Below are 17,197 nucleotides of genomic sequence, written 5' to 3' on the forward strand. Positions count from 1 at the left end.
TTTCTTCATGATAACTTGGTCCTCATGGACTTCTCTTGGAGAGAGAGATTTTAAAGTAACCTTGTCACCATGGAATTCAAAAGATAGTTTGTTGGTAAAGCCATCATGTAAAACTTTTCTATCAAATTGCCAAGGCCTTCCCAAAAGAACATGAGTGGCTTCCATGGGCACAACATCACATAATACCTCATCTTTGTATTTTCCAATGGAGAAATGGATGAGGACTTGTTTATTGACAATTATTTCTCCTACTTCACTAAGCCATTGTAATTTGTAGGGCTTTGTATGAGAGATAGTAGGCAATCCAAGCTTATCTACTACTCTTGTACTAGCCACATTTGCACAACTACCCCCATCCACTATCAAGGAACAAATGTTGTTTTGAATAAGACATCTTGTATGGAAAATATTTTCCCTTTGACTTTCATCAAAAGGTTTTGAAACCTGTCCAAGAAGTCTTCTCACAACTAACAAGTCCCATTCAAGTGGACATTCGCTCTCTTCCTCACTAGATGCATGAGAATGCAATGAATGCTTAGGAGAATCCGAATCATGCTCACTAACTACAATGCCCTCATGCATGTACATACTTCATTTGGAAGGACAATTTGCAGCTATATGACCATAACCCATACATTTAAAGCATTTAGTATTGGATGTTCTAGTGGGAGACTTAGGTCTAGAAGTAGATGGCTTAGTTTCCTTGGGTTTGAAAGAAGAATCTTTGGAAGGATGTTTAGAAAAAGAATTTTTGTTTCTCCAAGACTTGGAGTAGTATCCATCATTGGAAGCATTTTTGAAAGAGTTTTTCTTAGCAAGTTGGGCTTCCACCTTCATTGCAAGATGAACTAAAGATCCCAATGATGAATACTCTTGTAACTCAACAATGTCTTGAATATCCTTCCTAAGACCACTCACAAACCTAGCAATCATAGCTTCCTCACTTTCTTCTAATTCAATTTTAAGCACAAGCGTCTCAAGCTCCTTATAATATTCATCCACATTTAGCGTGCCTTGTTGAAACCGTTGGAGTCTCAACATGAGGTCTTTCCTAAAATGTGGGGGCACAAACCTAGTGCGCATATGATCCATTAAAGAGTTCCAAGAGTCCACGGGAGGACCCTTGTGATAGATAATGTCCTTTACAATTCCATGCCACCATTTCATGGCATAATCACTAAACTCTAGGGTGGCTAGCTTAAGCTTATGCTCATCTTGGATCTCATGGATCTCAAATATTTGGTCACACTTAGCCTCCCAATCTAAATATACATTAGGATCACTAGAGCCATTAAAACAAGGAAGCTTGACCGAAGGAAGCCTAGACTTTGCATCATGATAGAAGCCATTGCCGTAGTGAGTTCTTTCCCCTTGGTGATGATGTCTTTGTCCATGGACTTAGGGTGGAGTTCTCCTTCTCCTATGCTCATCTTCACGGCCAAAATCATTGGAAGAAGCTCTTGTTGAAGGTCTATGATGCTCATCATGAATTGAAGGAGATGGTCTAGCTTGTTGCACCTCCATCTTTTGCAATTTCTCCTCCAAGCGTCTAATGGTTCTTTGAGCTTCATGTAATTCTGCTTGAAGCTTTGGAAGGAGAATTCTGCTTGTATGATGCCTCACTTGAAAATCCAGCCATTTTGGAAATAAAAAACAGCAAACACACAAAAAACAGCAAACAAGTTAAGAAACAAAAATTAGCAAAAACAATGAGTGTTTTAAGCAAAAATGCCGAAGTGAATTGAGGCAGAAAAATAGGTCACTCTCAAAGAAATAATGTCCTTGCACCAATCTGATCTTGAGGCCTTGGAATCCTCAAATGAAAGATGTCAAAGCAAGCACACCAATCTCAAAGGCAACCACCACAAAACCAATGAAACAATAAAGACAAACAAGAAAAGGTATAAGCAAAGAAAGGTAATTGCAAAAGGAAAACAATATGTAAGACAAACTCAAAGAGTAAAGAATGAAAGACAATCAAGAAAATAAAGAACTCAATGAGAAAGTAGGCACACAAAAGAATACTTAAGGAAAAGCACTAGAGTAGATGAAGAAAACAAAAATTTAGCTACTGGAAAATTTTTTTTAATGCAAACTGTGCTTGATATTCACTGATTTAACTGGAATGATGTAGAGCGAACTGGATTATGAAATTTAAACCACAGAAACTTCAAGATGTTAACTCAATAATGGCACTGGAATCAATTAAAAAAAGTAAGCCAATTAATTGAGATAAATTTTTCAAAATCGCTGCCAGATTACCGTATTCTTTTCGGCAGAATTGTACACTTTTTTTATTTTATTTATCATTTTTTGTGTACTTTGAATTTTTTAATGATTCTTTTTTCTACTCTTTTCTAACACTTTGAATATCACAAATCCAGAATTTCAGAATTTTCCAGTGAGTAAATCAATTGCAATAAGGAAAAACAGTAAGCACTTTTTTCAGAAACAGAGGAATCCTAATAGGAATAAAAAACAGAATTATGAACTAGCAAAGACATAACAGAAAATGAAGTATTGGAACTTGTATAGGTCTAGAATACAAGTATGAACTCAATTCTAAAAAGAAAAATTCACAAAGGATCAATATCAATTCAGAAAATTATATGACACTAAAGCAAGAAACAATCAAAACAATAAAAGTACTACTAGAAGTAATGACAATTATGGAATAATATGACTAAGACAAAACTTGACATGATTCAAAAAGGAAAATACTCAAACATATGATAGGCAAAAGAATTAAAACAGCAAGTAAACTCAAAATAAGCCTAAAACAGAAACTTAAATTGCAAGAAATTAAAAGAGCTCTTGAAATAAAGTGCTACACAACTCAACAATTAAACAAGAACACACCTAAACTCATGATACCACATGATGTGATTCCACTAGCACAATTAGAATGATTCTTGACATTCTTAGGAATCATCTTGAGTTGGTTAAGAGCTAGGCACTTTATCATAGAAATGGATCAAGGTTCTATGAACAAGAACTCACCAAAACTAGTGCCAAAACACAAACTCATATAGAAGATCCAATTATTGTCAAATTGAACCAACAAAAAGAGGTAAAACTTAAAACCACCGAATAGAATTGGAAAGGAAGCAAACTGAACCGAACAAAATGTAAATGAAAGGCAAAGAACTGAAAATACTTGCTGGAAAAAAAGAATAACCGAACCAAAAACTCAAGAACACAAGACAACATGAACAATTGAAAGAGAAGGAAGGAAGGAGAAGAGAATGCTCATGAAGATGGAGGCAAGGTTGGATGATCACGCCACTAGAAGGATGGATGCTCCTAGATGAGTGTGTTGCCGCCACTTGAGGACACCATGGATCCTTCAAGATAAGACTAGAGAAGAAGGCTCAAAAGCTCTCCAATGATCACTCAAAATTTGAGTATAGTTTCTTTTCTCTAAAATTCAAATCTCAAATTTACAAAGAGAGCACCTCTATTTATAGCCTAAGGTGCTGAAAATGCAAGTTAAACAATTTCAAATTTCCCCCCTAAAACAATCTAGAATCGACGCCTATTTACAAGGCATGAGGAAGGTGTGACTTCTTCCTTCACTTTGGCACCTCCTATTCTACTCCTACACCTATCTACTAACACACACCCCCTCCTAACGCTCCTAACTAAAACCTAAAAGATGCTATAACAAAAGAGGTTTCTAATGTTTCCCTCTAAGCACCTTCAACCAAAGAAATTACAAAAAGAGAAAATAAATGTCCCCTAGCTCCTAAAGCTTTGAACATGCTTCTTGTAAGCCTTTGAGGTGGGCTTTGACCTCCATGGGCGTCCTCCATTTGTGCCTCTACCTCTTCTTAATCTTGTTGATTGGCCTCCATGTCCTCTTGAGCTTGATCTCCATCACCGTAGCTCCTCATTGTCCCTACGTAACTCCTCATTAGCTTGTGCATGTTCTTCCATAACTTTTGGGGAAAATTCAATCTCTGTCATAAGGTGTGCCTAGTTCAATTGCGTTTCCTCACAAAGGCGTTCTTAGTCTGCCATAGCTCCTTACCGAATTCGCTCTTGCTCATGTCGGTATTCCTCATTTTCCCCTGGGAGAGCTCTCACGGCCTCCATAACTTGTTGCAAGGCTGGGGCCTCGCCTTCTTCGGATCTTTGCGTTCCTTGTCTAGTCTTTTTCATCATGTCAGATTGCTCAGCCGTAAATGTGAGTGGGGTCAAATTTCATCGGGCCTCACGGTGGACGCCAAATGTTCTCGCCTACTAACCTTGGTCGGACTTCAAAGTGGGCTCTAGGTTGAAACGACTTTGCTTGGTGTATTGAACCGAGATGAAGACGCTTTATGACGAAGGGGCTCCACCTCTTGACCACACTGAGATGATCAAGTCAGTGAGCATTCAAACTATGAAATTTGTATCAGTGTAGAGTTCTAAAAAAACTTACCTTTACTCAGTCAGGGTCTTAAACCCTTTTATAGACATTCCTTCAACAACTTCATAAACAAGAAAATAATTTCAACAACAAGAATATAATTTCAACGGGAAGAATATTTCGTTAATGTGTATCTTTATTTTTCGGGTGCAATGCAATATTTTTCCTAACAGCTTTTATTTACATCGAGAATACCCTTAACTACTTCAATTATTCGCCATGTGGTTTTGCTTTTAATTATCATTTCAATATATACAGTCAATTATCTGGGCCGACCTAATAACATGTCATTGGGCCCATACTCGCCCCAAGCCAAGCTAGGTAGTTCTCACGTGGGCCTGTCTAACGGGGCTACTAAACGTAAGTGCTTGGGTTGAGGACTCGAGCACTTCTGACCAGTACAATAACTAAAACTAAAATTGCACATAAAATATACGTACATCAAAAGCTAAAACAAAGTAAGTTAAGTTTTTTGAAGTATGAGCTCGTAAAAAAACTAGGAATTATATAAATAAACTACCATCAATCATAAAAAATATCCAAATATTGTTGAAATACTTATTATTCAAGATTAGTTGTTGAAAAACTTATTATCCAAGGTTATTTTGGTGAGTTTTTAAAATAAATTTTTGAAACTTTAAAAAACATATTTGTAATGTAAAGTTACACTTTAAAAAAATATATTTTAGAATAAACCATTGGAATTTAACTAATGTTAAAAACACTTCCATTAGTTTGCCGAGGTTTTAAAATAAACCTTTGAAATTTCATGAAGGTTTAAAAAAACCTTCATTATTTTGCTGAGATTTTAAAATAAACCTTTGAAATTTAAAAAAGTTAAAAAAACCTCTATTATTTATTTTGCTGAGGTTTTAAAATAACCTTTGAAACTTGAGAAAGCTTAAAAAAATTTGTGTTAACTAAATCAATTTTTAAGATTATATTAACATCCACTAACTAACCTCCCTTAAAATCCTTTTTTCTTATAATAGATAAGTTCTTTTTAGTTATACTTAATTAGATATAAATAAATTAACCAATGTTACACTAAATGTTATAATTGATACAAATTATTTGATTAAACTGTTTTTATCATATTAAAAGTTATATTTAATAGGTAGAGTCTAATTTTTTTATTTAAAAAATATAATCATTCAAACACTAAAATTTATTTGTGATCGATTTAATTCATTTAAGTGTTACCTGAGAGACAATTATGTACCTTACGATAAAAATAATAAAAAATAAAGACAGATGGATGCATATATATGTATTTTAACTTTTGTGAAGTTTATAAATTTTTGAAAATCAAAATTTCTGGATGCTTATAATTTTTTTAATGAAAAAATAATGTTGTAGTTTCTCTCCATTCACAACCTATTATCATATATTTTTACTATTACAAATTATCTCTCATATAATTAGTAAATGGTAGTGTTTTTTCTATTAATTAGATAAAACTTTTACCTAAAGAAAAGAAAAGAAAAAGAAAAGACAGCGAATTAAGTAGCAAAAAAAAGTCCCAATAATTATATGTTGGAATTTGATTTTGGAACCACTCACTGGCTCATCACATGGTGCAAAGCAAAACTAGGAGAGCAGTAATAACCATTCCAAATGGCTCCTCCTTCCAACATGCAAAACCTGAAAACCGCCCCTTGTAATGCAACCCACCATCTTCTCTTCCTCCCACTATTACACTCCACACACCACCCTTATAAATTCCAACATCCCCTTTTTTCTCTCTCACATTACCATTACCATTATCATTATTCATTACCATCAAACACAACCTTAACCTCATCAAACTCAAACCATGGACACCAACATCGGATCCCTTGACTCAAGTAAGCCCGCCAACAACGACGTTGGCTGTCCTCCCAACGGCACCGTTTCAGCCATCAAGAACTCCGTTCCCGCCTCCGCCATCTCCTCCTCTGAGGCCACGCTCGGCCGCCACCTCGCACGCCGCCTCGTGCAGGTGGGGGTCACAGACGTGTTTTCCGTGCCCGGTGACTTTAACCTCACCCTCCTCGACCACCTCATCGCGGAGCCGCAACTCACCAACGTCGGATGCTGCAACGAACTCAATGCCGGGTACGCCGCCGACGGCTACGCGCGGTGCCGGGGCGTCGGCGCGTGCGTGGTGACGTTCACTGTGGGGGGGCTTAGTGTGATCAACGCGATTGCCGGCGCGTACAGTGAGAACCTTCCACTGATTTGCATCGTGGGTGGCCCCAACACGAATGACTTCGGCACGAACAGGATCTTGCATCACACCATTGGGTTGTCGGATTTCAGCCAGGAGCTCAGGTGCTTCCAAACTGTTACCTGCTACCAGGTTAATATCTCACACCCTCATCTTTTGATTTTGCCTTTTAGTATCTCATTTCATTACATTAATTCATGGTTTGTTTTTAATAATGTATTTATTTAATTATTATGTAGAACACTTGAACTCAAAATTCTGCATAATAATTATGAATTTTATTATATTCACACCATCTTAATAAAGTTGGCTGTTTTTCATATATTGCTTGAAATTTTTCAAAAACTTTTTTTTTTTACTCTTAATTTAATCTACATTGTTTTTTTTGTATTTTTCTACATAAATATAATACATTTATTACAGAAGAGGAGTTATTTGAATAGTTATTTGGATCAGTGACACAGACAATAATTATAATAATATCTTTAACATTTCCATTAGCATTTAATTAAAGAAAATATTCATTTTCTTAATTTTCCTGCACTCTATTTTCAACCAATCAGACAGCATGCAAATATTATTTAAAGAAATATTGTACTTATTCTAAAAAGGAAAAAACATACTACATTCCTATGTTAATGTGTGATCAGACACTTTTAATTGTTTGATTATATATAACAGACTTCTTTCCTATTTACGGCATCAATATTTTTGGCATGTCTATTTCTGTTGCAAACAAAATTATATGTTCACAATCCATTATTTTTTTTTACATTCTCTTAATAATTTAAAAAATTATTATTTTATTAAAATATAATATTTTATTAAGAAAAGAAGATGTAACGAATTTTTTGAACAGTGGGGTCAAATAATACTTTCCCTTCTGTCGCTCTCCCAGGGTGCACATAGGTGCACATAAATATTTGTGAAAGTAAAAATTCAGCAGATACTTTTACAACTCATAATAAAAAACAATTTTCAATAATTAATTATTAATATTTTAATTATATTTTTCTGTTTTCTAATTATTGATATGTATTATTATATTATTGTTAAAATAAAACTGTTTAGTGAATGTTTATTTCAATAAAAAACGTCAAAATATAACTTTTCAAATACAATTACCTCAAATTTGAAGTGTAGAAGTTGCAATAGCAATGCTGCATGTGACATGACTTGAGTAATTAAATTTTCAAAAAAGTTAATTTAACACTGCAAAAACAAACCAACGCACTTGACAACCTATTATAATAATATTTAAATTAAAATATATATAATTAAAATATTAATTTATAGGATGTTAAAGTTTGATCACCCATTTTAAAAGGATGCATATACATTTACAACTTTCTGATTCGGTATATACTATAGATTATTCTTAAATTTTTTTCAGAAAGTTAAATAAAAAATTACTTTAATTTTTATGCTCCTTAGTGTGCAAAGATGTACAAATAGACTAGAGAAACTAACATTCATGACTTTTAAGTAATTATTTATAAATGTAGGTGAATGAAGCATTTTTTATTTAAGAAAATGAAAGTGAAATTCAGTCAACAATAGGAATCTACATGAACTGAAATAAAGAAAATGTAGTTTTCTTTCTTAAATCTCTCTATGGTTGTGAATCTGTGAGTGTTCTAAATGATTTTAGTGCATGGTTTGATAGGCTGTGGTGAATAACATAGAAGATGCTCACGAAATGATTGATACTGCGATCTCAACGTGTCTGAAAGAAAGCAAGCCCGTCTACATAAGCATAAGCTGTAACTTGCCTGGAATCCCTCACCCCACTTTCAGTCGTGAGCCAGTTCCATTTTCTCTGTCTCCCAGGTTTGATTTTGCATATTCCTTTACATTAAATAGTCAATTGGTTTCCGTAAGTGAGAGATGCTGGTTCTTCAACAGCCAGGTTCAATTAAAATAATCACTTATTTTTAAGTTTAAATAGAATTCGGCTTAATATAAAAATCAGAAAATTAAACAAATGCATGATTTTTTTTTAAATATGCTTGTTTTATTAAAAACCATTTGTTTTAAGGGATAAACAGAAACAAACTTACCCATATTTAAAAGCAATAAAATTAAGTAGAAGTCTTTTGAAGGACAATTTATCACTCACTTTACTTCAAAATTTAAAAAGTCATTCGACTTGAGTAATAATGTTAACATACTTTTTATGAACTAAAATTACAATAAGTAGTTAGATTTAAGGTTTATCTTTGATAGAATGAGGTCTTGTTTTAGATTTTCTTATTTTTTGAAGGACTAAGGTTTATTCTAAGTTTTTTAAAAAGGGGAAATGAAGATAATGGATGTATGTGTTTCTCATTGGTTTTCTTTATTCATGAGTGTTTTACAGATTGAGTAACAAGCAAGGGTTGGAGGCAGCAGTGGAGGCAGCAGCAGAGTTCCTAAACAAGGCAGTGAAGCCTGTAATGGTGGGTGGTCCAAAACTGAGGGTGGCTAAGGCATGCGAGGCTTTTGTTGAGCTTGCTGATGCATGTGGCTATCCATTTGCTGTGATGCCATCTGCCAAGGGACTAGTCCCTGAGCACCACCCCCACTACATTGGCACATTCTGGGGAGCTGTGAGCACTGCTTTCTGTGCTGAGATTGTGGAATCTGCTGATGCATACTTGTTTGCAGGCCCCATTTTCAATGACTACAGTTCAGTAGGGTACTCTCTCCTTCTCAAGAAGGAGAAGGCCATCATTGTGCAGCCGGACAGGGTTGTGATCTCAAATGGACCTGCATTTGGGTGTGTTCTTATGAAGGACTTCCTCAGAGAACTTGCAAAGCGTCTTCAGCATAACAACACTGCATATGAAAATTATGCCAGGATATTTGTCCCTGATGGAAAACCTCTGAAGGCTGAACCAAGAGAGCCCTTGAGGGTTAATGTGCTGTTTAAGCATATTCAAGAAATGATGTCTGGTGATACTGCTGTGATTGCTGAGACAGGGGACTCCTGGTTTAATTGCCAAAAGCTGAAGTTGCCAAAAGGGTGTGGGTGAGTAGCACGTACAATCTTATTGGTGTTTTCCATTTTAGTTTTCGTTAATTAGAGTTTGTTTTCAGTTTTGAAAAGAAGGTTTGTTGACAGGTACGAGTTCCAGATGCAATATGGTTCAATTGGTTGGTCTGTTGGTGCAACTCTTGGTTATGCTCAGGCTGTTCCTCAAAAGCGAGTGATTTCTTGCATTGGTGATGGAAGCTTTCAGGTTTGCCTTTCATAACTATTAACTATTTAAGTATGGACTTTTAAATCTAATTTAAAAGTATGGACTTTTAAATCTAATTTAATCTTATAAACAGATTTGATAAGGTTGATTTATGCTTAAAAAGCATTGTTTTCTTCGTTACACTCCAATAAATTTTTAATTTTCACATAAAAGGATTAGTCTCTCGTGGTATGAGGCACTATGCTTCAATTACAATTCTTGAGCTGATTATAGTATATTTATTTAACTTTGTTTGTAGGTGACAGTTCAGGATATCTCCACAATGATACGAAATGAGCAGAAGTCCATCATCTTCCTGATAAACAATGGTGGTTATACAATTGAAGTTGAAATTCATGATGGGCCATACAATGTGATTAAGAACTGGAACTACACTGGCTTGGTTGATGCAATCCATAATGGTGAAGGGAAATGCTGGACTACTAAGGTGAGATTGTTATGCATTCAACAACAACAACAACTTTGTTAATTGCATTCTTATTCTTATACATTCTCATGCATTCTTCTGAAAAGTTCATTGTTATAAATGTTATTAATTCAATCATGCCTTATTTCAGGTCACATGTGAAGAGGAACTTATTGAAGCAATTCAGATTGCAACAGGAGACAAGAAAGACTGCTTATGCTTCATTGAGGTGATTGTTCACAAGGATGATACAAGCAAAGAATTGCTTGAATGGGGCTCCAGGGTCTGTGCTGCAAATAGTCGTCCACCTAATCCTCAGTGAATTTCATGAGTCATTACAAAGTTGATGGAATCAACTTTGGAGTTTAGCTTTATCTAGGTTGAGATCTGTCCTTCAAGATGATTATGTAGGGGAGAGATTTTCCTTTATCAGTGCTTTTGCATTTAATGTTTTAAGTGAGTGCCGTAGATTTTCTGGAAATTTATTCTTCGGAGATAATTCACTTTTTTTCGTAAATTGATGCTTCTGGATTAGTTTGATGTTTAAGTGCACCATTTTATGATATGATTAATTGAGTTTGGAAAATTTATTACTTTATCTCACCTTTACAAAGAGCCTGAATTGGTTATTATTCCAATACACTTTGAAAATTGTATTACTTTATCTCACCTTTACATAACAGAATCTGATTGTTGGCAGAAAAAATAATTGAACAAATTACTTAGGTATATATATAATGATAATAGTTAAATATTTTTTATTTTATCTTTTAATTTGCTTTCAAATACTTATATTAAAGTTCAAATATATAAGTACGTAAATATATACATAAAAATTGATAACATGAATGGGTTGTATTATTTATTGTCGTCATGGTTGTTTGCATTTTACTTACACTTATTTAGGAGTGTCTATCTTTGTTGGTGTTCAAACTGTCGATTTCTTCGATCTTTGGCAGAATAAAGTTAAATTGAAGCTAACATCTTAGAAAGGTAAATCTTTTAGCATGATGAGTCGAATTTAGTTGGTCAATACAATGATTACTGGATTTCTAGCTTATAGCTTTAATATGTATAAAGGGTATGTTTCACTTCTTAAGCAAGTTGAGAAGTGGTGTTGAAATTTTATTTGGACCGGTGATATTCTGAAAAAAGGCATAACTATCGTTAATTGGGCTACTATTTGTTCTCCTCTCGAGAATGGAGGTTTGAAGGTTATTAATCTTCATCATGAAAATAATGTGTATCTTCTTAAGTTTACTTGGAACTTTGCTTATAGCAACAAGCCTTGGTCTTTTCTCCTAAAAGTCAAGGTTCTTAAATCAAAATACGAGCTTAGAATGGTTTATAGATCCTCATCTCTTTGGCCTGGAATTAAACAGTTTTATTCTACTATACTTGATAATACTTCTTAGATTATTGTACAAGTACTTTTATTAATTTCTGGAATGATAAATGGTGTTCCACTATCTCTTTAGCAAATATTGCAGGGTTATCTGATGGTGCTAGCATTCCAGATACAGTCTCCCAGTTTTGGACTGGTTGTGATTGAAATATTCCTTTGTCTTTACTGTAGATGCCTCATTTGTTTAATCATATCATAATTAGGAAGGAACATGATATTTCTAATTGGATTCTAGATGAGTCTGATCATTTCACTCTTAAATCGGCTAGGACTTTTTTCTTAAAACCAAGAGTTCCCTGTGGTTGGGGTAAATTCATTTGGTCTGCATATATTCCGTCTTCCAAAGCTTTAATACTCTAGGAAAGTTTTCATTGGCGGCTTCCTACAGATAAGCATATTCAGAATAAAAGTTTGCATATATGTTTTATGTGTACGCTTTGTGATCCCGCCTGTTGACCGAAACGCTGGAAACTGCCTCGTCAAAGGATCGACGTGCGCACCGCTTCTCACCTCCGTTCCTCTTCGGGATCTACCTCAAGAACCTGCAAAGAAACAGAGCGGCGCCGCTGCGGCCGATCGCACTCCAACGCTCAAGTCAGTGACGGTATCACCAAATACTAAGAGAACAAGAACCGTGCAAATCCTCTCTCACAGTCAGCTCTAGAACTCGCAAGCGTAAAGAGTATGAACTGAACGTGCGTACCTCAGAAAGTTTGTTGAGAACTCTTATATACCTGGTTGTTTTCTCTCTCCTGGCAGTTACAGACCTGGACACGTGGCTCGCATCCAGTCGTACACGTGCCATCATCTGGAGGCTCCTTGACTTGGCGCTGCTTCTACTCTCATTTTGGCTAAGTTACTTATGCATGGTACTGCCCAGTGCATAGCTAACTTGGGAGTGCGATCTCTACTAGAACTGGCGAGTTAGGGTGTCCTCATACACCTTCCCTGTGGTCTCGCCGGCCGCCTTCATAATCTGCTTCTCCTTCATCTTCGGCGATGTGCTTTCTCCGGCGATCTCCAACTGCTTGGTCGCCTGAAACTACATCTGGCGACTTCATCTTTAACATGGTGATCGTCGATTCTGGTAAGCTGGAAACCGGAACACGCCAATTTAACAACTGGCGACTACACGAACCCCCCGACTTCCTTCCCTCCTGCCTGCCTGGCGCCTCGCTAACACGCCTATACTGTAGCAGGATGCCACGTCATTACTCCCGTCCACCAGGGCGGTACACAAGCCCCCCAGTCTTAAGCGAAGACTTGTCTAGCGAAAAGACTGAAAAAGTCACTTCAACACCGGTCTACGTGGCACTGACGCAGAATTCCAAGCGGTTGTACCTTCTGCTGCTCTGACGCTCCACCAAACCCCTCACTCATCGTTTGACGCGTGGCTTCATCAACGGCTCTCTTCAGTTGCCGTTTGCGCTTCCTAAACCCATTTCGAAAAAACCCTTAAACCCATTTTCACTCAGCACTGTTCCATCACTTTCCCTCGCATTCACGAACGCTCCAACTTTCTTCTGCGAAAAACTCTCAGCGCTCTCCAGCATCCTGCATCTCCACCAACCTTCATCGTCTTCCTGATCATCGAAAGGTACCTACTTTCCTTCTTCTGCTGGTTTTCCTTGCATTTTAACCGATTTGCATCATCCTGTAACTGCCTGGTGCATACGCTGTGGGTTGTTTTTCCATTTCTCCTTCTGCGTAACTTAGGGCTTCGTCAACCGTCGCAACGAACCTACATTCGTTCGTTTTTCACCTTCCTTCTATGATCGAGTCAGCTTCTGTAACCCCTGATCATTTTTCCTTTTCTTCTTCCTTTGCAGCTGCAACAATGACTCGTACAAAGATCACCCCGAATCCTCCCCCTTCGCAACGAAACCCCCCTTCACAAGCACACGACCCACCACAAGTTCGTGGCGCTTCATCCTCGCAGGCTGAGAGGCCTGCGTCTTCCCGTCCTAATCTGGCCCAGGCGACTCCACCCATCGCAGGAGGAGCCTCTGCTCCCTTGCCAGACTTCAAAACCTTGTATCCCTGGGCCAACTCGACCCTTCTAAGGGAGACATCTTCGGTGAATACTGCGGGAGCAGTTTTGCGGCTGACCAAGGGGGATGAGCCTCATCAAACGTTTCACAAGGAGCACGACGAAAGGATGATAGTGCTACCTTGCCCCCCCGAGCTGCCTGTTTGTGCTGACGAGAAGGTGAGTGCCGACGGGCCCTTCTGTTTCGTCTACACAACCTTATTCAAGAAGGTGAAGCTCAAGTTCCCTTTCACCCGTTTCGAAAGGGAGCTCCTAACCGAGCTCAACATTGCCGCCGCCCAGCTCCATCCCAACAGCTGGGCGTTTGTGCGAGCGTTCGAAGTGGTGTGCGCCCACCTGGGGTTGCCCGCATCGGTGGACGTGTTTTTATTCCTTTTTGAAGCCAAGCACCCGGGAGACCGCCTATGGGTTAGCTTGAACGCGATCGCTGGGAGGTCCATCTTTGCTATCTTCCAGCAATCGTATAAAGATTGGAAAGGGAGGTTCGTCTAAGTGCGCGCCAACGACAAGGACGAATCCCTACTCGACGGCTTCCCCTTATACTGGGTGGATAAGGGGAAGAAAGAATCCAAAAGCTGCTTCAGGAGACCCAGAAGTCCTGATAGCATGGGAGCGTTGGACAGAGATCTCTGTCTCTTCTGGAAGAGGGTGGCGGATGCCAACATCACTTTCCTGACCACCACCTTGATCTGCTTCGAATTCTACGAAGACCAGCTAGAAATTCGAATAGGTTAGAACATTAAACTATTGCTTTGATACTGCTTCTGTTTAGCTGTTTCTGGGCGTCTTGCGCGTTATGCGCAAGACTTTGATTTTATCTTTCCTACACATATCATCTGCTTTGCTGCGTACTACCTTATGCATTTGTTTTCTTTTTTTCCTGAGTTGACCCATGCAATTTCGTTTCATGCAGACGACATGTTGGGCAAAGGCATGCTCGCTGAACTTAAGGCGCTCGCCCGAAACCATGGATTGGCGACGGGCTCGCAAACAGTGCCCAACTCGGTGGTGGAGAAGGCTATCGTCCACGGGCGATCACCACCTAAGGAACCCGCCCAACGCAAAAAACTGGTTCTTAAAAGGCCTAAAAGGAAAGCCGCTCAAGTCATCCATGAGGAGGAAGAAGAGGATGACGAGGTCACCGAGGATGGCCTCGTTACAAAGAGGAAGAGGGTGGCACCTTCTTCACCACCTGCTCCACCCCCTCTTCCAACCTCAACACCACCATCGACGCCTGCTCCTCCTCCATCATCGCCACTCCCACAGGCTCCTGCATCTCCAGTCCAAGCGGTTCCACTGGCCACTGCGCCACCTGCAGTTGAGGCCCAAGAACCAAACTTCCTGGAGGACCCCCCAAGCGCCTCTACGCCATATGTGTCAGCTGGAGGGGCCCCCCCTTCAAACGCTTCAGCTGCAGAAAATGCTCCAATCGGGGATGAGGTTGCTCATACCTCTCCGATTCTGATTATCGAATCCCCGATTGCGTCGCCACGCCAGGAAGCAATTACTGAAGAACCTGCTAAGGAAGGTGGCGACGAGAACCCACAACAAGCCCACCTGGCGCCTCTCCAAGCAGCAAACCTTCCCCTTGAGGTCACAAGGATGTGGGAGCCTCTAACTGCCAAGCTGAAAACCATAGAAGAGGATATCCCAGCGATCATAACCAGGGCTGTGGAAGGCTCAACCAGGAGGCTCCAAGACGACCTCTTCAACCTCAAAACCGAAAACAGCACCATGAGGGTCGAGGTGGAGAAGTTGTCTTTCAGCCTGACGCTCGCAGAAATCGAACACTCCCGAGTGGAGGATGCAATGAATACCGAGCTCAGGCTGGCGCGCAAGGAGGCCACTGACCTTCGCCACAAAGTTCACCAACTTGCCCAAGAGAAGGTCGAGCTGGAAAGCAAAATTGTGCCTCTCCGTGCCAGGGCGGTCGACCTGGAGGCTCTCATGAAAGCTGACGCCGCTAAGGTGCAAAAACTGGAGCAGAGGTCGATCGACCGAGAGAAACTACTTGGGCAAGTAGAAAAGGCGAGGGACGACGCCATGGCTGATCTCGTCGAGGCCAACAAAGAGAAGGGAAAGGTGGCTGCTGAGTTGGCCCAAGCACAATCGGAATCCAAAAAGTTTACTGAAGACCTTCTCCAGGCTCAAGAGACCAACGAACAACTTAAAAAACAGGTTGAAGAGCTGGAGCAGCAGAATAAAGAGCTGAAAGAGCAAACTGAAGACCTCAAGAAGCGGATTGAGGAACTTCAGGGGCAAACTGAAGAACTCAAGCTAAACTCTGCTCAGATTCTGGCTGCTGGATTCGAAGCTGCTCGGGAACAATTCGCTTGCCTATTCCCCGACCTGGATCTCAGCCTGGTGTCACTGAACAATGAGGTAGTAGATGGAAAAGTCGTTCCTGCTGAAGACTAATCAACTCTCCTTCATCTACTACCTTCGTGTTTCCCTTGTATTATTCTGTAATAAACTCGTGTATATGTGCCTTTAACAGATACTTATCTTAATAACAAAGTTTGGGTATTCCCTCTCCTGACTTCTTTAAGCGCTTTAACCTTCTTTGCATGTTAAACTTTACCGGATTTAACTTAACGATTTTGCAAACACGACCTTTGACTTAACTGCTTCGAACCATTTCAAATTTAAGCAATAATCACTTTAACCAACTTGTACTCTTAAGGCAACTAACCTTATCATAAGAATATTCCCCAAGCAACGAACTGTAACTCAGTTATTGGCCCAAAACACCGTCCCACTCGACCTGCCTTATCAAACAGGTCTTTCAACCTTCTCGCCGCTGTTTGAACCCTTCCTGATTGCCAAAAACTCTTGGTGATACCAGCTTTCTTCTAGCCTCATGCTTTGGCCATTGTTTCTTCATCTGGGGGTAGAAACGCCTTTTGGGATCCTTCTTTACCTCCCTGAACTTCAGAACAAAGACCGGTTGAATAGGTGTTCTCTTCGAACCTACCTTAGCCACCTTCCAAACTTCTTCCACCCTCTGCACCGTACCTGAACTCGTTCGAGACGAGAAGGATTTTATCTTGCCTAAACTCGCTCATCGGCGAGAAGGTCTTTAACTTGCCTGAACTCGCTCATCGGCGAGAAGGTCTTTAACTTGCCTGAACTCGCTCATCGGCGAGAAGGTCTTTAACTTGCCTGAACTCGCTCAACGGCGAGAAGGTCTTTAAACTCGCCTGAACTCGCTCAACGGCGAGAAGGTCTTTAAACTCGCCTCTACATTTCCCCAGGGGTTACATCTTCTCGCCCCTAGAAACACGGAGGACTTTTCACTGGTGCCTCTACATTGCCCCAGGGGTTACATCTTCTCGCCCCCAGAAACACGGAGGACTTTTACTCTTTCTCGCCTGCACTCGCTCGACGGCGAGGAGGTCTTTATCTTGCCTCAGAACACGCGAGGGCGTTGAGGTCTTTCATCTGGTGCCTCCGATCGCCGAAAAACGATGAGGA

The 17,197-nt window shown here is 39.3% G+C and overlaps 1 protein-coding gene across 1 annotated transcript; it reads left to right on the forward strand.

Annotated features, from left to right (window-relative positions):
• Positions 1-6,041: 6,041 nt before the first annotated feature.
• On the forward strand, positions 6,042-10,869 carry LOC137819432 (pyruvate decarboxylase 2-like). Its single transcript, XM_068623287.1, has 6 exons — positions 6,042-6,752; positions 8,287-8,450; positions 8,980-9,630; positions 9,724-9,841; positions 10,101-10,289; positions 10,420-10,869. Exons 1-6 carry the CDS (start codon positions 6,228-6,230, stop codon positions 10,588-10,590), a joined length of 1,818 nt encoding a protein of 605 aa, XP_068479388.1. The 5' UTR covers positions 6,042-6,227; the 3' UTR covers positions 10,591-10,869.
• The last annotated feature ends 6,328 nt before the right edge of the window (positions 10,870-17,197 follow it).

Source organism: Phaseolus vulgaris, chromosome 10, assembly GCF_000499845.2.
Source record: "Phaseolus vulgaris cultivar G19833 chromosome 10, P. vulgaris v2.0, whole genome shotgun sequence".
NCBI classification, from domain to species: Eukaryota; Viridiplantae; Streptophyta; class Magnoliopsida; order Fabales; family Fabaceae; genus Phaseolus; species Phaseolus vulgaris.